This window comes from Suricata suricatta, chromosome 4 (genome assembly GCF_006229205.1).
Source record: "Suricata suricatta isolate VVHF042 chromosome 4, meerkat_22Aug2017_6uvM2_HiC, whole genome shotgun sequence".
In the NCBI taxonomy this organism is placed as follows: Eukaryota; Metazoa; Chordata; class Mammalia; order Carnivora; family Herpestidae; genus Suricata; species Suricata suricatta.
In genome coordinates this window covers 116,963,976-116,984,732 of record NC_043703.1, presented here as the reverse complement: position 1 = coordinate 116,984,732, position 20,757 = coordinate 116,963,976, and the positions used below count along the sequence as shown (strand labels likewise).

At 46.9% G+C, this 20,757-nt stretch overlaps 1 protein-coding gene across 4 annotated transcripts in view; it reads left to right on the top strand.

The window, feature by feature from the left end:
• SLC4A5 (solute carrier family 4 member 5) overlaps positions 1–20,757 on the top strand; it is a 114,261-nt gene that overhangs the window by 72,085 nt on the left and 21,419 nt on the right. For all 4 annotated transcript variants that reach the window (XR_003907902.1, XM_029937624.1, XM_029937622.1 and 1 more), the window contains exons 10-19: positions 1,816–1,871; positions 5,024–5,181; positions 5,861–5,948; positions 7,363–7,517; positions 7,858–8,031; positions 9,710–9,884; positions 12,187–12,320; positions 13,002–13,273; positions 17,435–17,493; positions 18,779–18,979. Coding sequence is in view for 3 of the 4 variants with exons in the window: in XM_029937624.1 (XP_029793484.1) it covers positions 1,816–1,871; positions 5,024–5,181; positions 5,861–5,948; positions 7,363–7,517; positions 7,858–8,031; positions 9,710–9,884; positions 12,187–12,320; positions 13,002–13,273; positions 17,435–17,493; positions 18,779–18,979 (1,472 nt within the window). In the remaining variant the exon portion in view is untranslated. The remainder of the gene's footprint in view (positions 1–1,815; positions 1,872–5,023; positions 5,182–5,860; positions 5,949–7,362; positions 7,518–7,857; positions 8,032–9,709; positions 9,885–12,186; positions 12,321–13,001; positions 13,274–17,434; positions 17,494–18,778; positions 18,980–20,757) is intronic.

The following is a 20,757-nucleotide window of genomic DNA, read 5'->3' as shown; positions in this document are numbered from 1 at the left end:
CAGGTGGTCTTTTCTCTCTGTTGTTGGTGACCCCGGAACCCTAGTCTTCTGGCCTTGGTTTTTCCATGTAGGGATGGCAGGAGGCCGTGAATGGCTTTGAGGCAAGCCTTCTTCCCAGTTGTTCATTGTGTCTGAGGTCACCTTTGTGCCCAACACTGCAGTGGAGACCTGTGTGCAAACCACCCCAACCCTGGGTGGCCCCTGGAAGGCTCAGAGAGGAGACACATCTGAGTCTTGGAAAATAAATAGGAATTTTCCAGGAACATGCGGTGGGATGGGGGCATTGGGGGAGGAGGCTGTTCCCAACAAAGGAAACTAACTGTAGAAGGAAGGCACTGTGAAGTGAGCATTCACTTCACTAGGAGGGCAGGACCTGAGGGCAAGAGGGTCAAAGTGGAGAGGGCCTACATATGCTGCAGAAGGAGTCTGTCTTTATGGTAAAGGTAATGGGGCCCCCTGAGAAGTTTTCAGCAGAGGTATATCATGATCAGATTCTTATTTGAGAAAGAATAAACTAGAAGGGGATAAGATCAGAAGTGAGAGACTGTCAGAACAAGACTGGAGATGACAGGGCTAGTGTGGGATGCAAGGACCAGGAGAAGCAGGAGATGAGGAGGTGAGGCCAGCACCTGGCTTGGGGGTGGGGATGGATGGGAGTGAAGGGCATTGAACAGACTAAGGTGTGAAGGGGGAATTGTTTGGTAGAAGCCGGTGAGTTCCGTTTCCTGGGATGCTGAGTTTAAGGTGCCAGGTGGGGCTGCACAGTGGAGTCTGGGGCTTGGGAGAGAGGTGTGGAGACCCAACCTGGGCATCCTCAGCCCAATGTAGGCATGAAGTGATGGGGGTGGGGGAGGGTGGATGTAACTGACCAAGGATGGAGGGGGTGAAGACTCTGCAGGGGATGAAGCAAAGCAAGGCCCTGAGCCCAGCAGGAGAGGATCCTGGGTGTGTATAAGAGTCAGGGAACCAAGGGAGGATAGAGTTCTAGAAGCTAGGGATGCCACAGGCCACAGAAAGCCAAGAAATAACAGATCTGAGTGTGACTACTGGATTTGGCTGCCCCTGGGAAATGAGAGCTGACTTTCTCCTGCCTTGGCCAGGGAAGGAACAATTGGGCAGTTCAAATAATTTTCCATCACTATTCTCTCCATGTTCCTTCCCTCTGCCAGCCAAATATCTGACCATGAAAAAAAATGTTTTTCTAATGTTTACTCACTTTTGAGAGAAAGAGCATGAGCAGGGAAGGGTCAGAGAGAGAGAGATACAGAATCCAAAGCAGGCTCCAGGCTCTAAGCTGTCAGCACAGAGTCCGATGTGGGGCTCAAACCTATGAACTATGAGATTATGACCTAAGCAGAAATTGGACACTCACCCAAGTGAGTCACCCAGGTGCCCCAACACCTGGCCATTTTTAAACACTCACATGGGTCACAGAAGACAGAGGTAAAACCTGTCTTCTCTCTCCAACAGTCCCAAGCTCAATGACACCGTCACCTCACCTAATCATGTGTCTGTCCCCACCTCCTCCAGGGCCTGGCCCAGAGCAGATATATTGGTCTCTGCCAAAATGGTGGGGCGGAGGGATAGAGAGCAGAGCACAGCACACTGAGGGTGAGAAGAGACAGAAGAACCTGCAGTAGAAGGGAAGAAAGGGAAGGAAAGGCAGAAGAGCCTAGCTCCAGAGGACTGAGGAATGAGGGGAGAGGGGGTCTAGCTTCGGTTATGAAGCTGGGAGAAGCATGTGGAGGGACCAAGGGAAAAGGACCTGCAAGAGCCTGACTTCCCCTGATGGACCTTCTTTTCCTTCTCTCCTAGGTCATGCCCAGAGCAGGAGCATGAACGATATTTCTCGCACCCCAAACACAGACCAGGTAGTAAAGGCCTGGCCCTTGGCCCAGGGCGGGAGGGCACCATTGGTTTCAGGGGCAGGGAGCCCCTATGGGAAGAACTCCATTTCCATGAAGGAGTAGGAGTCTCCAGGGGGGACCTGGGCGGGGGCTCTAGGCTGCCTTTGTGACTGTCCAGCCCATCAGTCCGGTACTCACTAGGCCCTATATGCTGGCTCTGTGCCAGGCACTCAGGAAGCAGGGGACAGAGAAGCATGATCAGATGCAGTGCCAGCTGTCCCTGAACTTGGGATTTGTTGGACAAGAGAAGACCAGCACACAGTCTCACCTTCTCCATGACCCCCAAGTACCTTTAAGGATGGAGTAGGGATTTGGGCTGCCTGTAGAGACAACAGTAGATCAACTGGACTGCCCACTAGTGTGTCTTCTCCTAGGCCAGGGCAGGATATCAATTCTTGTTTCCCACCAGCTTGGCTGAAACCTGCTTGGGGAGATCAGTATACTACAAACAGGTCGAGTCCAAGTTCTAAGGCCCACATCCAAGGTACCCTGTGACAATGCCCTTAGGGAACCCCAGTGGCAGCCCCCTTCAACTGCAACCCTCATACATTCTGAGAGCAGTTATCTCATGTTCCCCTTGCCTGTGCCTCCAGAAATAGGAAGAAAGGAGATGGAGAAAACCTGAAATTTGGCAAGAATCCCTCAGGAGCTTGGGTGACCTCCAGGCCTTCAAGGCACCCCCAAGTTTGGTGAAGGAAAAACAAAAAGAGTCCCTCATGTCAGAGTCCCAAAGCCCCTTTGGTGGCTAAAATAATAACAATAACAGCATCAACCAACATTTCAGGTCCACATGCTGCATGCACTACACCATGCAGAGCTTTTTGTGTGTATCACAAAAGTATACTTATTATCTCCATTCTACTGATGAGAACACTGAGGGCTTAAAGCAGTTAAATAATGTGCCCAATTTCATGCAGCTGAAAGGCAACATGATTTGATCCAGGCAGTCTGATTCTAGAGTCCTTAGTTTGGGAGTGACTTGGGAAGAAATATTCTGGAATTTTATTTAGAGAGAAAACCCACTTTAGTATAGTCATGCACACAGACAGTAAAACCATGATAAGAAAGCATTGCCTAGTAAAAGTCTTACAGAGACTATTTTAATAAATATCTAAGTGGTAATAAGAACACTAGCTATCACTTTCCCCCAGGCCATGCTACCTCTGTCTAGGGCTTGGAGCCTAGCATCCAGCTCTCCCAACTGATTGAGTGATGCTGCTTCTCAGTATTTGCAGCAGTATGGCTTGCTGTGGGGTCAATGGCTTGCAGGCCAGTGGGTGCCCTGTAGGTGCATCTTTCTTTAAAACTCCACACCTGCCTTAGACAGGCCAACAGATTCCCAATGAGCAGAGCATGGAGTCACTGTGTGCAGAGACTCAGCAGGGTGGATGAGTCCCTATGGGGTTCAGGAGGTGGGCTCTGCAGGGCTCTGGTTGGACAAATCCATGTCCAGATTGTGGCCAAGCCATGAGGGCCAGAATGCCAGCATGGCTCATTTCTGGGATGCCACCATTGACCTCCTTACCAAACATGTCACAATCTGCAAGGGGGCCCTTCTACTCTCCTGGATTATGGGTGTGCTGGTTGGATCACCCCAAAGCATTGTTGTTTTCAAGGTCTTGTTCTCCAGGGCACTCCTGCCACCTCTCCCCTCCTCCTTTCCTGACAGAGGGACAGCAGTTGCCCACCATCCTGGGGAACCTCCTTATGAACCAGTTGACTTTGCCTGCAACAGAGGGACTTTTTGAGCCTTAGGGACTCTGGCTTTCTCATTTAACGTCTGGCCATTCTTATTCTCACTGTTAGGGTCCTTGGTACTTTTAGCTAGGTGGCTATGAAGAGTTTTGTTTGTTTCTTTGTTTGGATTTCAAAGATTATATGGGTGCAGCCATTGCTCACGTGCCTTTTCTTGTACTGGTAGGCTGCCGAGCCCAGTCTGTATCACACCCCCCCCATGAGTGCATCAGAGAACAGTCCATGCCCATGCCCAGGAATGGGAAGAGATGCAAGGAATCTGTGTTTCTACTATGCCTATGAGAAGCAGGAGAGACTCCAGCCGGGGAGGAATTGGGGGGCAGAGTTGTCATGTCCACAGGATCTCTTATTAGCACTTGCCTCCCCTTCTGTCCCTTTCCTCCTTTGTTGGCCACCATGGACTTCCACTAGCTCTGCCCTCACAAAAGCCTCTCCATCCTCTCTGTACAAAATTATCTCTCGGTTTCTTACTCATCCCCTTGATACCTTATGGAGAAGCAATCTGAGAAAACTAATATAGCCTATGATGTTAAAGACTAAGAATAAGTTGTACATGACTGTCCCTGGGGCATTTTCATCATAAAAGAGGACTCAAGAGGAGTCAGTGTCTTAACCCTAGGAATAAAGTCATACACGGGGAGAGTGGGAATAAGTTTGGGATGAGGGCTTGCGTTCAGTACTTCTTATATTGGACTCCACTCACTCTGCCTATTTGATCTTCCTGCCTTGAACAGACACTAGCCCCCAGCATCTTGATGGTCTTAAGTTGGAAAGTCTCAGAAGCTATGAGTTTCCTGGGAGTTCCCCTGCGGGGTGATGTGGGGACACAGAAGTCTCCCAAAGATTTGGAGGTGGGGTCCAGAGCTCCTGCAAAGGGAAAACAAAGCATGTCTGCCCTGGTCATCAGAATGGGCCTCATCCTTTCCACAGGCACCAAGGTGAAGGTGCCTGGTGTGGAAGAGCCAAGACTCCCATCTGCTTGTGCTGCAGGGGGCTGGGAGATGAGGCCTGACGGCCAGCAAGCCTGGGCTCTCTTCTTTGACCCCTTGGCTCTCTTCTTTTACCCCTTGGCTCACACTTTTGTTGAGCAAAGTTTTCACCCATCAAAGAATATCTTAGGGGTCAGATCATTGCCTATTCCTTCCCGTCTACTAAGGCTTACTTGGTCCTAGGGTTAACCAATTTTGAGTCTCTTCATCTGCAGAATAGAGAAAATGTTTAGTTATTTCAGTCTTGAGAAGTACTTGGAGAAAATTTTAAAGTTAGGCCTTCACAGCAATCTGAAGCGGGGGTAAGGGGGTGAGAGCTAAAACCACTGATGTGAGTATCCATGGGTATCTTGTTTCTCCCTCCCTGACCAGCGGAAAAACAAATTCATGAAGAAGATCCCCAAGGACTCAGAAGCCTCCAATGTGCTTGTGGGTGAGGTAGACTTCCTGGACCAGCCATTCATCGCCTTCGTGCGTCTCATCCAGTCAGCCATGTTGGGAGGAATGACCGAGGTGCCTGTCCCCACCAGGTGAGGGCCACTGAAATCAGCTCCCACACCGCCTGAAGGAAGCCAGCTGTCCAGGCAGTTGGCACAAAGTGCTGTCGGAGACACCCCTAAAATATAGAAGAAAAATTAGGGAATTGCTAGGGAAGGAAGTCTTATGATTAGGAGAGAATTTTAGAGTTTTTAAAAAATTTTTTTATGTTTTTTATTTATTTTTGAGAGACAGAGACAGCACGATCAGGGGAGGGTCAGAGAGAGAGGGATACATAGAATCTTAAATAGGCTCCAGGCTCTGAGCTAGCTGTCAACACAGAGCCTGAAGCAGGGCACGAACCCACGAACCATGAGATCATGACCTGAAACAAAGCCGGACGCTTAACCGACTAAGCCACCCAGGCGTCCCAGAGTTTATTTTAAATAATCATAAAAAAAGAAGAAGCCAACAGCTGAGACAGACACCATTGGCTGGGCTCGGACAACAAGAGGATGGTGAGGATGCTCAACTGGGAGCTGGAGGGAGTGGAGAGATAAATGCCTCTGCAGAGCAAGCATGGGAGTCAAAGGAGGGAAGGGACAAGTGTATGGTCAATTCAGCAGTTAAGAATGAATCATGTCCAGAGCCAGAGAATCCTCTTTACCTGCTTCTATTTTTACTTCTCACTTTCCTCCCCCTCCTCCTTCTCAACTTCATCTTTTTTTGCAGATTTCTGTTCATATTGCTCGGACCTTCTGGGAGATCAAAATCCTACAATGAAATTGGCCGTGCCATTGCAACCCTCATGGTAGATGATGTAAGTGGGAACGTGAAGCGTGTACTCCTGAATGTCATGCCTCCCGCATCAAGCACTGTGCCTTTATTCACTCACTTAACAGGCACATTTGAGCACCTGCTGTGTCAGGCTTGTGCAGGTCACTGAGGGTTATGAGAATTAGGGAACAGTCACTGCCCTTTAGGAGCACCAATCAAGTGGGAAAAAAACACTTGTAATTCTAAAGTGAACCATATGCTAACTGTCCAGGCAGCCAGGTGAGGCTTCACATAGGAGGCGACTTTAAGCTAAGGATGAGCAGGAGTTAGGTAGACCTTGCATAAGCCCAAGAGACAGGCATTCCAGGGAAAGAGAACAAGAGCCAAACCTTGGAGATGCAGAAGCTAGATAAAAGTGGTTTGACTTAGGCTCAATGTAAGAGCTTCAAAAGCAAGAGGTGAGCCAGAGACTGCACAGAGCCTGTAGGCACGCTTAGGGTTCTCTCTATCTCTGGGGTGGTGGGGGGCCTAGAGAATTTTATTTTTAATTTTTTCATAATCATCTCATACTGCCTTTTTTATTTTTTTAATTTTTAAAATATAATTTATTATCAAATTAGCTTACATACAACATCCAGTGCTCATCCCCACAAGTGCTCTCCTCAATACCCATCACCCATTTCCCCCTCTCCTCTACCCCCCCATCCATCTTCACTTTGTTTTCTGTATTTAAGATCCTCTTATGGTTTGTCTCCCTCCCTCTCTGTTTCTATCTATTCCTCCCACCTTCTGCCATGATCTTTTGTTAAGTTTCTCAAGATCCACATATGAGTGAAAACATATGATATCTGTCCTTCTCTGACTAACTTATTTCACTCAGCATAATACCTTCCAGTTGCATCCATGTTGCTGCAAATGACATAATTTCATTCTTTCTCATTGTCAAGTAGTAGTCCATTGTGTATATAAACCACATCTTCTTTATCGATTCATCAGTCAGTAGACATTAGAGCCTAGAGAACTTTAAACACAGGCATGATCTATAAGTCGGAACAAACACCCTGGAAACAACCTGGAATAATGCAGCCTGACCCTCCAAGGCTGAGGGGCTAGGAAGTTATAATCAGATTTAAAGTATCTGATCTTCTTGGACTGGGCTCTGCATAGGTTTTCTAATGAGCTTTCTCTGTGCAAAACTACAGCAGAAAGGTTAAGTGACTCAACCAAAGTTCTACAGCTAGGACATGGAGAGCTGGCCTTCAGGTCTTCGCCCAAGGCCGTGCTATTCCCCACTGTGCCTAATTTTACCTGCGGGGCTGTCTTTACCTCAAGGACAGAGTGAGCTGGCAGGAGCAATGGTTCAGAGGGATCTTCTCCAGAACCATATGTGATGTGCTTCCAGGAGGGGGATAAGAAGTAGACAGTCTGCAGATGTCCCCTTACTCTTTCCTCCTCAGCTCTTCAGTGATGTGGCCTATAAAGCCCGGAATCGGGAAGATCTGATAGCAGGGATTGATGAATTTCTGGATGAGGTCATCGTCCTTCCCCCTGGAGAATGGGACCCAAATATCCGAATTGAGCCCCCCAAGAAAGTTCCCTCTGCTGATAAGAGGTATGTATGTGGATGGAGGGGTGGAGGAAGAGGGCAGTGGTACAAAAGGAGTCTGTGGCTTTTCTGGTCAGCAACCATGGGTTTACACTATTTCTTTTTCTGGTGTCATTTTATTTATCTAAAAAAGAATAGCAAGTAATATGCTGCATGTGAACATCTAGAAAATGTGGGTGACCTATGCATGAGTATTGTCAGATAATTTTCTGCACCTGTTTCTGTATTTTAAGGTATTTCATGATTTTGTAGGAGAGGTCAGAGGTGTTCTCCAGACAGTTCTAGAGCCGCTAAGCTTGTCCCAGAATTGGGAGTCCCACTGTCCCCTGCCCCTTGCTCCGTACAGGAAATCAGTGTTCTCCCTGACGGAGCTGGGCCAAATGAATGGCTCTGTGGGCGGAGGCGGCGGAGCGGCTGCAGGAGGCGGCGCGGGAGGCGGCGGCAGCGGCGGGAGCAGCGGGGAGGACGAAGAGATGCCAGCGGTGCACGAAATCGGGGAAGAGCTTATCTGGACGGGAAGGTGCCCACCCCAGGCCTGACGGTGACGCCAGCCGTCCTTTAATCTTCTCACTTCACCCACCTGCGGGAACCTTCCCCACCTCTGCCTGAAGCACCCACTCCAAGCCATGGGGTCCCGCCTCTGCACTCTTCTTCCCTGGGCCCTCCAAACCCTTCTGGATCCCTCTGTAAAGGATGTGGCAGGAAAAGGGAAGTGGGGCCCAGCACAGCAGTGGAGGAACCCAAACTTTTCTCTAGACACTCTGTGTTCCTGTATGGGTTTTCTAGGGTTGCCATAACAAAGTGGCACATTCTAGGTGGCTTATACAATAGAAAATTTCTCTCACAGTTCGGGAGGGTTAAAGTTCCAAATCAAAGAGTGGGCAGACCCAGCTCCCAGACCCTGGGTGGGATCCTCCATTCCCTCTCCCCAGCTTCTGCTGGTAGCCACCAGCCCTTGGTGTCCTTGGTTTGCAGCCGCATCAGTCCATCTCAGCCCGTGTCCTCACATAGTTTCTCCCTGTGTGTCTTCCTATGGCTCTTTCCTATTTGTATGAGGACATCAGTCATACTGGATTAGGGCCAGTGGCAGTGACCTCATCTTAACTTGATTATATCTGCAAAGAACCTATTTCCAAATAAGGCCACATTCATAGGTACAGAGGTTAAGATTTTAATGTGTATTTTGGGGGTGACACAATTTAATCCATAACAGTACCATCTGAATTTTTTTTCTCTTTTTTCTTTCTTTAAAATGAGAAAGGGGTGGGGGAGGGGGCGTGGAGAATCTCCTAGCTTGAGTTTCCTTGCTGGTTCTTGGAATAATTCAGGAAAGAACATGGCCCTACAAAGCTATGTGTAAATTATGACTTTGAAAATGGAGTTGTGTTTTATATGCCTTTGGCTCTATGCCAGCCAGTGGTTCCAAATTGAAGGTAACTTTGCCTGTACCCCCATCCTCCTCCAGGGGACATTTGGCAATGTCCAGAGGTGTTGTTTGTCACAGTTAGAGGGGTGGTGCTGCTGGCATCTGGGGGATGGAAGCCAGGGATGCTGCTCTACATGCTACAATGCATAGGATGGCCCCACAACAAAGGATCGCCCAGCCCTGCAAGTCAATAGTATCAAGGCTAAGAAGTGCTGCTCTATACCAAGCATTGCATTGGGCACTGTGGGGAAGAGTATACCCAATAAACACTGTCCCTAAGCCTAAAATTCCCCACTCAGTTGTGCTAGAGGATAAAGGAACCAGTGATAAGATTCAGAACCTACCCTTGATAAATCTGGGATATCTTACTCTTCTGAAGTTGGACACCTCTCTGTTTACCAAACACAGGGAAGTGCCCTGCAGATGATCAGGAACATCACTAAGGAGGACAGCCAGGATTTCTGTGGACCCCAGGATTTCTATTCCCCATGGAATGTTAGATATACTCTAGGACATGTTTCCATCAGGCCTTCCCTCTCCCATCCCGGCTGTCTATGACCACCTTTCCAGTAGGGGTGGTGCTGACCACAAACTTTCACTCCTGTGAAAATCCTCCCCTGCCGTTAAATGTTCTGGTGGAAAGATCCCTGTCCCCATCCACCCCTAGTCAAGTTCCCTTCCTCGTCCCACATTCTGCAGGCTCCCATAAGTAGCCCTGACCCTGCACTGGTGTTTGTGGTGAGAAAGCAGCCCCCTGGCCTGTCTTGAGCAGGTTCTTCGGCGGCCTGTGTCTGGATATCAAGAGGAAGCTGCCCTGGTTCCTGAGTGATTTCTACGATGGCTTCCACATTCAGTCCATCTCTGCCATCCTATTCATCTACCTCGGCTGCATCACCAACGCAATCACCTTTGGTGGGCTTCTGGGGGATGCCACTGACAATTATCAGGTGTGTGTGAGCTGGAGAGGTGAGTGCAAGCTTCCAAAGAATCTGCTGCCACCAGGTGGTGGTAAGGAGCTTCATCCCATTATTCCAAAACCCAAGGCTTGGCTTTCATCCACCATGGGGTTTAAACCATCCCTCTTTGTAATCCTTTGCCCTTCAAAAAAAAATCACAAATCAACACATTAAAATATCTGAAGCTAATTCATGTCACTAAAGTCCAAATGTAAGGATGACATAAATAGATCAAACTTTTTAAAGTTTATTCTGTTGTATTATGTAGTGTTAATTGCCCTCTAGTCTATTTTGTTATATTTTATTATTGAAGTATATATAGTTGACTTGCAATGTTATATTAGTTTTCAGGTATACAATATAGTGATTCAACAATTCTAAAAAAAAATTCTTTTTTCTGTTTTTTTATTTATTTTTTGAGAGACAGAGAGAGACATCATGAGCAGGGGAGGGTCAGAGAGAGAGGGAGACACAGAATCTGAAGCAGGCTCCGGGCTCTGAGCTAGCTGTCAGCACAAAGCCCAATGCGGGGCTCGAACCCACAAACCGTGAGATCAAGACCTGAGCCAAAGCCAGACGCTTAACCAACTGAGCCACCCAGGCGCCCCTGATTCAACAATTCTATACATTATGCAATGCTCAGACTTTAATGGGGAATCATCTGCTTTGTTATTTGATACTTTTCTCACTGATGTGTGAATGAACAATCAGCATAAATAAGTTATTAATTATGGACTTTTCTGAATGTTAAAAACAATCTTAAATTCTTAGCTGGGATTAAGATATGTTTAGAAAGATGGCAAGCGGTTACCATGACAACAATAGACACCTCCCTGGGGAAAACCTCAGTCAGCAGAGATACCAGCCAATATCCCAAGCAAGGGTCTTCTCCCATGGGGCCTTCAGGGTAGAACCATTTGAAAGTCAGACATCAAGATGAAAGGCCTATTTTCCCAGATAAATTGAGATGAATGCTTATCTTCAGACCACACCACTCTCTTGAGCTGCAGGTCCAGTATCAAACTATCTCCTGGGCATTGTCCACATGGCCACCCCCGGGGATGCCCCAATGCAGAGGGCCAACATTGCATCCATTGCCTTCCTTCTAGACCAGCTATTACCCCCAATATAGCAAATGACACCATGGTTCACCCAGCTATGTACACATCTTTCATGACTCATAAGTCCCAGCTTCCCTACATGGCCTTCATGACATGGCAACTTGCTTCTCAAGATTCCTCTCCTAGGAACTCTTTCTCAGATTCCTGTTCTCCTTACCCATTCTGTTTTCCATCAATTATTATCATCTTTCAATTCTTCAAAGGCATCCTCCTTTTCAGCTCTATCCTTTGTAAATAAGAGTCCCTCTTCCTGGGACAGTCTTTTTTGTCACTCCACTTACCCTATTCTGGTCAATTCCTTGCTCATTTTTTGGGTCTCAGCTTCTACGTATATACTTCTTAGGAACCCTTTCTGACACCTCCCTTACTCCTACTGTATGTTCCTATGACACCTTGAACTTATCCCGGCATATGACACTCCTTTGCAGCGATTCTCAACAAGGAGTGATTTTGACTCCCAAGAGACATTAAACAATATCTAGAGACAGTTTTGGTTGTTGTAGCTGTGAGGGGCTGGTGCTACTGGCATCTAGTGGGTAGACGCCAGGCATGCTGCTAAACATCTTAAAATGCATAGGATATCCCCACACAATAAAGAATTATTTAGCCCAAAATGTCAGTAATACTAAAGTTGAGAAACTGCTGTGTGGAAATTGCCTGGTTACTTGTTTATATTTCCCATTAGACCGAAGTTGCATTATCTTGTTCCCTGATGGGCCCCCAATACAATACCTAACAAAATGGTTGTTACAGAGTAGGCACTTAAAGGATTTTGAATGAATGAGTAGTCTGACCTCTGAAAGCACCTAACAGATGTTTGAATGAATGAATGGATGGATGGATGGATGGATGGATGGATGGATGGACGAATGGGCTGTCCTCTGGGAGTAGAGTAGGCATGAGGGCAATCACATCCACATCCACTGGCAGCCCTATTTTCTAAGCTATAGGGTGCCAAAGGGAAATCATGTGGGACCTTTATCCAAATGGAAATAGAGACTAACGGTGGCAATGGAGAGATTGTGGAATAGGAGATAGGAAGCAGAATTTTGGGAGGAGTGGGCCCAGAATACGGATGAGCACTGTGGTCTGGGCCCTTGGCTGGATTCTAGCCTATGCTACAAGGCCATTTCTCTGGCCTCCACTGAAACTCATATTCCTCATGCTTCCAGGGAGTGATGGAGAGCTTCCTGGGCACTGCCATGGCCGGCTCGTTGTTCTGCCTCTTCTCGGGACAGCCCCTCATCATTCTCAGCAGCACAGGGCCCATCCTCATCTTCGAGAAACTCCTCTTTGACTTCAGCAAGTAGGTGCCCTTAGTAGCCCCCCTGCCTGCTCTCACACTTAGGGCAGTACAGCAAGGCCAGGAAGGGGTATACCCAAAAGGGAAGCAAGGTGAGGAAGTACCGAATCTGTCTTTACCTATGGAAAAGACTGCCAGGAAATCCCTCCTGAATCCCTCCAGCTACCTGCTTTTAAGCCATCTTAGTGCTTTTTAGCATAGCTGATAGGGAGACATGGAGGCAAGACAAGAAACAATTCACACCACTGTGCTTGAAGCAACTATGACAGAAAGTTAGTGCAGCCTTGAGCTGGAGGTCCAAATGCTACATCCTGACCCAGGCAGCTCCTGTCACCACCCTGGGCTCAGTTGCCTCATCTAAAACATCAGACCATTTTAAGGCCTCCCTAAGCTCTGTCACTCTGATATTCCCTGTTTTTCATTAACCCTGGGTGTTTGTTACGAAAGTTGTGATAACTGAGATGTCTTAGCCCCTTCCTGCCACCCACGTGAAATCCTTTCCCAGAATTTACAAAGAGGAGACAACCTCACCCAGGAATTGTCCCTGTCCCTAGTGCTCTCACAGCTCCTAGGAGGGCATCTGTGCCACAGGAGGGACAGATTAGCCAGTCAAGGTGGGTCTGAGGAACCAAGTGCAGCCAAGAGCCCTAGGTTAGAGGTCCCTCTCTTCCCTCTGTCTTCCAGAGGCAATGGCCTGGACTACATGGAGTTCCGCCTCTGGATTGGCCTACACTCAGCCATCCAGTGCCTTATCCTGGTGGCCACAGATGCCAGCTTTATCATCAAGTATATCACCCGCTTCACCGAAGAGGGCTTCTCCACCCTCATCAGCTTCATCTTCATCTACGATGCCATCAAGAAGATGATTGGTGCCTTCAAGTACTACCCCATCAACATGGACTTCAAGCCTGACTCCATCACCACCTACAAATGCGAGTGTGTTGCCCCTGACACAGGTGACCGGTAACCCCAGACATGCCTTGTGCCCCCACCTGTTCACTCTCCCCCCGCCCACAGCTTTCTACTCAAATGTAGGAGATATTACCCTGAGAAGTATCAGCCCCCTTGGGTGGTAGCAAGCTACCTGGACTCTATCTGGATGTCCATCTACCAAGGGTGTTGAAAGAATACTTTTACTGGGTGGGAGGTTGAATCAACCAACTGGCAACCTGATAATACTCAGTGCCATTCCCATGGCGTTCCTTGCTGACCAAAAAAGCGTCATCTGTAAAGTTAGGGCTTCCTATAGGCTGAACCACTGGCCTCCTTCATAGTCATAACCATGCCCCGTAAGAGGCTTCAGCGGGATGTGCCCAGTGCCCAGGATGCTACAGAGTAGGGACACCCATGGATCTATACTTAGATCTGTATCTATATCTAGAGAGGGAAAGCCGTCCGTATATCTCTGAGCACCACCAAGCTGGACTCACAGAGAGCAAACTGAGCTCAAGAGACCACCCAAGTTCACACTGAACTCAGTTTCCCTGGCTGGAGTAGAAGCAGATCAATGCTGGCCCTGCCAGTTTCATAGAGCTCTTGTGAGGCTTTTGAATCTATACCCAGATTGGATTGGAGTTTGACATAAGTAGATTTTGTGTGTTCAGCACTGTAACTCATGTTATTGATTAAAAAAAAAACTGATTATAAGTCAATCAAAATTTTGTACACTCATTGTGCACCCTGTTTTAGGCTAGGCCTCATGGAGATGAAGATGTCCTGACCTCAGGAAATATGGTTTTGATTATACCCCCTCTCCCTCTGTCACTGCACTAGTTTTGTAAAGCAGTCAAGACTTAATTTTTTTCTATCATTAATTTTGAGTTACTTCACGAAAATCCATCAAAAGGGGAAGCTATCCTTTATCCTGAGCCAGAGCATGTTGCTTGCCCATAGGATCAAGGAGGTCCTGCCTACACGCCTTTCTCATTCTGTCCTACAGTGAATCTTGCCTTGGTGGCTGAGGCCCCATCAGGGCACTCTCATTTGCTGCTTGTACCTACTGGACTGCGGCTTTATTGCACTGGCTGAACACAAATGTTCCCACAAATGTGCCTTTTAGAAGTACATGGCCTTGATCTCTTTTAGAAATAGTCCAAATTCTGGGGTCATATGTGGCCCTTTAGCCATTCAGAGAATCATCTTTTCTGCAGGAGAAATCAAAGATGGACATGTCCTAAGAACAGGGGATGTAGGATCATATAATGTTGGATTTGAGGCCATAATAAAATCTACTTCCCTCCAAACAGTGTCCCCTCTGGCCTTGCCCAGGTGCCTGATGTTGCCTCATTCTTTTGAGTCACTGTATTACCATGATTCTCAAAGTGTGGTCCCCAGAAGCAGCACCTTCCAGGAACTTGTGAGAAATACAAATTCTTGGGCCTCACCCCATACCTGCTAAATCAGAAACTCTGGGGTAGGGCCAGCTGTATATTAACAAGCCTTCCAGGTGATTCTGATGCATGCTTAAGTTTGAGAACCATTGCTCTATTGAACTATTAATTAGTAATATGGAGCCATTATTAGCCACTAACTCTAGTAAGATTAGATTTTTTAGAAAATAAAAGGAACCAGAATCAAGACAAGTTAGTTTTGATTATAATATGAAAAGGAAAGTCCTAGACATTAGGAGATAGGGTGGGGGGAACTGAGGAATGTTTCTTTCACAGTCCATTGGCTAGTTGCTTACAAAATGTTCCATATTCCTAGCTTTACTGGAAAGCCCAGTCTGGCTATGGAACCCTATCAGTGTCCATCTCTCTTCATCCTAAGAGCTTGTTGTAGGGGGTGCTCTCTTTTTAAATTTAATCTTGTTTCCATTGTAACTGATTTGTATTCTATTTACGGATGCTGCACACACTGATTTGGCTGCTTCCAATCCCAAGTGAGTACTACTTTGTAAACACTAGAATTTAAAAATATTTGATACTTGGACGCTTTCTGGAATTTTCCATGTTACATTTCATCCTTCTTCATCTCAAAATGGCTCTCGGATAAACCCTACCCTGTATAAAAGAATGGCTAAGACTAAGCTGAAGACATCAAAGAAATATCTGGTCTGACAAGCTTGGGCAATGAAAAGGTGCCTGAACTCTCCAGGCTCCAGCATTAGCTGGGAATCCTCTGTGTGGGTAGCCCTAAGTTAGCTTTCTTGCCCACTCTCTATGCTCTGTTGTTAACTGTGCATCACGTTCTCTTGGTCAGTGGTGTGAGGTAAGGCAGCAGATGTCCTGATTTCTGTAAGTGAAACTTTCTTCAGAATAATCATAACAAACCTCTGATTTGGAGAACTTTTAGGAATATTCTGTCCTGGGTCAAGACTGAACTCCTTGGCCACTCCCAGTCCCAACTGCCCTAGAAGTGGGCAATACAGATGGGTCCTGTGATCACAGCCATCCAACGACAGCCTGTTGGAGGTTGAATGAAGAAGCTTCAAGAATAGCCTCTACTTCACTCTGGGTTCCTAATCAACCATGGACAGCAAGCAGGAGCCAAGTGGGGCTTGTAGTGCATTTCAGATTTATTGCCAGCAAACTGGCTAGCAGGCCTCCTCCTCAAACCTGCTGCATAGGAACTACTTAATCACCTTTTACCTGGAGAAGAAAGGAAAGAAGGACCTAGCCCTTCTCTACCTATGCTGAGCAGGAGCAAGAGAGAAGCCAAACAGCAGCCTCCAAGGCCTGCCTTCTTAATGAATGGCTACATCCTAGAGGAAGGAAATTACAATTCTTCTCAATTCTTCTTGTGGCCTGTGATGGGAACCCTTATATGCTCCACTTACAGTTAGGGACACTGAGGCTGGGGAAAGGGAGTACCCAAACAAGGGATGTGGTAAATACCTAAGAGCAGCACCTCTGGGTTCCGATTCTCCTTCAGATCCTGGACTTGAATTTAATTTTCCTCAGCTTGCAATCAAGGGGCAGATTAGAAAATGTAATATCAAAGCTGATGTGTTTCTTACAGTTGACCTAAAAATGCATTTGGACAGGGAGAGGAGAAAAGAGAAGCATTAATGGGGGGAGGGGAGCAGTGAGGAGATGGGAGGGGGCGCTACAGTCAAGGACATCTGCTGCGTAGGGCTTGGAGGTGTACAGGCTCTAGCCAGCCTGCCTGGGATCGATCTCCTCCAAGTATGAATTGTGTGGCCTTGGGCAATGGGCAGGTTACTTAATCTCCCTTGGCCTCAGTTACCTCATCTTTACAAAGTGGGGAGACTACTTGGGGATTTAGGAATTTAGCAAGACAATGTGTGTAAGGTTTGGCTTAGTGCATGGCATAGAGTAAGTCCTTTGAAAATATCTAAAAGCACAGATGTGGAGCCAGTTGCTGGTAGGGATTCATAAGGCACATTATTCACTAGCTGTGTCAGCACTTTGTCTTGGCGGCAGATTCCTTGCTTTGGTTTTTTAAATTTTTATTATTATCTTTTTTAATGGTTATTTCTTTTTGAAGGAGAGAGAGAGACAGCATGATCAGGGGAGGGACAGAGAGAGAGGGAGACACAGAATCGGAAGCAAGCTCCAGGCTCTGAGCTGTCAGCACAGACACAGGGCTCAAACTTATAAACTGTGAGATCATGATCTGAGCCAAAGTCGGACACCTAACCGACTGAGCCACCCAAGCACCCCCTCCTTGCTTTGATTTAAAAAAATTTTTTTGACATTTATATTATTATTGAGAGACAGAGAGTGAGCAGGGGAGGGGCAGAGAGAGAAGGAGACACAGAATCTGAAGGAGACACAGAGCCTGATGTGGGGCTCAAACTCACAAACCATGAGGTCATAACCTGAGCCGAAGTCAGCCACTTAACCAACTGAGCCACCCAGGTGCCCCACCTTGCTTTGATTTTTACAGCCCTTCAGGGTCAGACAGGAGCTGTCCTATCCTGGCCCAGTGGGTCTGTCAGAGCTATGACCCGGGCTCTTCCACCACCCCTGTCCTCACTGGGCCAAGTGAAGAGAGTAGAGAGGGGCTGGGCGTGATGAGCTGCCCTCACAAGGGAAGCCAGTCCCGGGCTCTAAGAAATGGCAGGAGATGGGAAAGGTGGGGGCCGGGTGAGGGCTGCAGCCTCCCAGCCCAGCAGCTGCTGACACATCCCCATGTCCTGTGCTCATCCACAGTGAATACAACCGTGTTCAATACTTCAGCCCCGCTGACACCAAACACCAACACCTCTCTGGTAAGTCTTCTCCACTTATTCAGATATTTGAGGGCTTTTGTTTGCGGGGAAAGAGACAGAAGTTGGGGAAACAGAGAGCATTTTATGGTAACCTACACTTGCAGGGGGTCAGCTCCAGCTGTGCATCAGGATCACCTGAGGAACTGTGGAAATGCACATTTTTCTCTTAAGTACATACTGTCAAACCCCCCTCCTTAAAACATGTCTCATTCTACTAAATCTGTGTGTAGAAATATCGCACAAGCACATGCACACACACATGAAGGGGAAGTAGGGGCGAGGAATGGTAAACAGGGCAGCAGTTTCCCAGCCGTCTTTCTATCTTCTTCCTTGCCTTTCTACCTAGCACCTCCAAATCCCAGCCAACAATGCCACTCCCCAGCCCCAGAAAGGTTAGTAATGCTCCCCGCTCATGAACTCTGATCTGTTCTGTGTGCTCACGAGTCTGGGTGAGGTCTGGTCTGCCTCTCCCAGTAATGAAGAGCAGTGGCCCTCAGGAGAGGCATCCAGCCTACATGGCTCCAATGGTGGGAAGTCCAAAACCAGGAGAAGGGCAGCACCTGGTGAGCTTTGGGGGACATCTTTGGATTTCTTGCATCCCTGAGGTTGCTCCTTTAGTTAGTCCTGCATAGGCAGCTGACTGCTCAGTGTAGGCAACATAACCTAAGATTTTTCAAATGCTGGTTTTGAGGGAGGAAGACGAATTAGCCAGTGTCTGTGCTTGGATGCTTACTATGTGCAAGGAGCTGTGTGCACTCTGTGGGATAAATGTGCATAGACAGACATGGCCCCTTGCCCTCAAATTTGATTGTAATATGCATGTGGAGACAAACATGGAGGGTAATGAAACAGCAAAAGCAGAGCCCACCCTGTGTCAAATATAGGCCAGATGTACCCTTCCAGCCATGGAGACAGAAAGCACCCTACAAACTGGAGAGGAAAGCCTCAGGAGAAAGTAGAACGTGGTCCAGTCTTGAAGGCTAGGAAAGTTGGTTACATAGAGAGAGAGGCACATTCCAGGTCCAGGGACCAGCAAAGACAGAAGGGCAAATAAGGAAAACACAAAACCTGTTCTGACAGAGTGGACCAGCCTAGCTGAGACAGCATGAGAGTGTGGCATACCACAGGGAAAGTATGAGAGCTGAGCTAGGAGAGAGACCAGTAGGGCAGTAGAAGCATGGGAGGGGTGTGTGGGCTGCTTGGGGACTACCAGGGGGAGGATACAGCTGACCTCCCCCTTCCCAGGAAGACCCTGACCCTTTCTCTCCTGTGCTTGGTCTCCAAGTACATGCCCCTTAACCTCACAGCGCTGGACTGGTCCCTGCTGAGCAAGAAGGAGTGCCTGAACTACGGTGGGCGGCTGCTCGGAAATTCCTGCCAGTTCATCCCAGACCTGGCACTCATGTCCTTCATCCTTTTCTTTGGGACATACTCCATGACCCTGACCCTAAAGAAGTTCAAATTCAGCCGCTATTTCCCTACCAAGGTAAGCTCACCTTGCAGTTAGGAGGGGACCTACCATTAGGCAATTCACAAGGAAGCCCCACTGAGTCTCCCTGTGAGGGTTCTGGCCCACTGACTGGATGGACATCACATCAGCACTGGATCACCAGGGGTTTTCAAGAGCACAGATTCAGAGTCAGAGAGAACTGAGTTCTCTTGTCAACACTTGGTATTGTTAGACTTTTATCTTTAGTCTTTCTGTGTGGTAGTATCTCACTGTGTTTTTAAAATTTTCATTTCCCCAATGACTAAGGAAGTTGAAAATCTTATGGGTTTATTGGCCATATAGCCATTTGACTTTCTTCTTCAAAGTGACTATTTAAATCTCTTACATGTTTTCTACTGGGTGACCTGTCAATTTCTTTCTGATTTGCTAGAGTTCTTCATATAGTCTGGATAGAAACCTTTTTGTGATCATATTAGTTGCAGATATCTTTTCTATGTGACTGCCCTTTTTACTTTCTTAGTGGTATATTTTGATAAATAGAAATTCTTAGTTTTATTATAATCAAATATATCAAAAGTTTCCTCAAGGAGAATATTGGACAGAGGATATTCTCCTGTTATCTTCTAAAAGCTACATGGTTTTTTCCTTTCATGTTATATGCACAATCTATCAGAACTACTTTTGACATATAATTGTGTGAGACAGTGTTTCTATATATACACACAAACACACACATACATACACACACCCAAGGCACCTTTTTAAAAAAATTTTTTTTAACTTTTATTTATTTATTTATTTTTTTGAGAGACAGAGCATGACTGGGAGAGGAGCAGAGAGAGGGAGACACAGAATCCGAAACAGGCTCCAGGCTCTGAGCTGTCAGTACAGAGCCTGGCACAGGGCTCAAACCCACGGACCACGAGATCATGACCTGAGCCAAAGTCGGATGTTTAACCGACTGAGCCACCCAGGCGCCCCCTCCCCCTTTTTTTTTTAAACCATCCTTTCTCACTGCTCTTCAGTACCTCCTTTGCCATATGTCAAATGTTCACATATGGTGTGGTCTGTTTCTGGGTACTTTATTCTGTTTCGTTGGTTTATGTGTATGCCAGTATTACAGTCTTCATTTCTTTGACTTATACTGAGCCTGTTGCCTTACAGACCAAACTCTCCCTCTTTGTCCTTCTGTTCCAAAATCATCTTACATTTTACTAAACTAAAAGCTTGTTGGATTTTGGTAGGATTATATTGCCTCTACATGTCAGGGGTGCCTGAGTGGCTCAGTCGGTTAAACTGCTTCCAATTCTTGATTTTGGCTCAGGTCATAATCTCAAGGTTTGTGGGATTGAGCCCCATGTCTGGCTCTGTGCTGGCAGAGAACCTGTTTGGGAATTCTCTCTCTCCCATGTGCACACACACACTCTCTCTCAAACTAAATAAATATTTTTTGAAAAAAACAAATGTCAATTCGGGGAGGTTTGACAGTTTTTAAAATTTGAGTCTCCTGACCCATGAATATTATATAGTTCACCATTTATTTAGGTTTTTCTTTCCTCCATTTTTTTTTTTTTTAGGTTTCAGCTTTAAGCACTTGCACTTTTTAAAAAAATATATTTATTTACTTCTGAGAGAAAGAGTGTGAGCAGGGAGGGGCAGAGAGAGAAAGGGAGACATAGACTCCAAAGCAGGCTTTAGGCTCTGAGCTGTCAGCACATAACCCAATGCAGAGCTCGAACCCACAAACTGTGAGATCATGACTTGAGCTGAAGTAGAACGCTCAACTGACTGAGCCACCCAGGAGCCCCTGCACA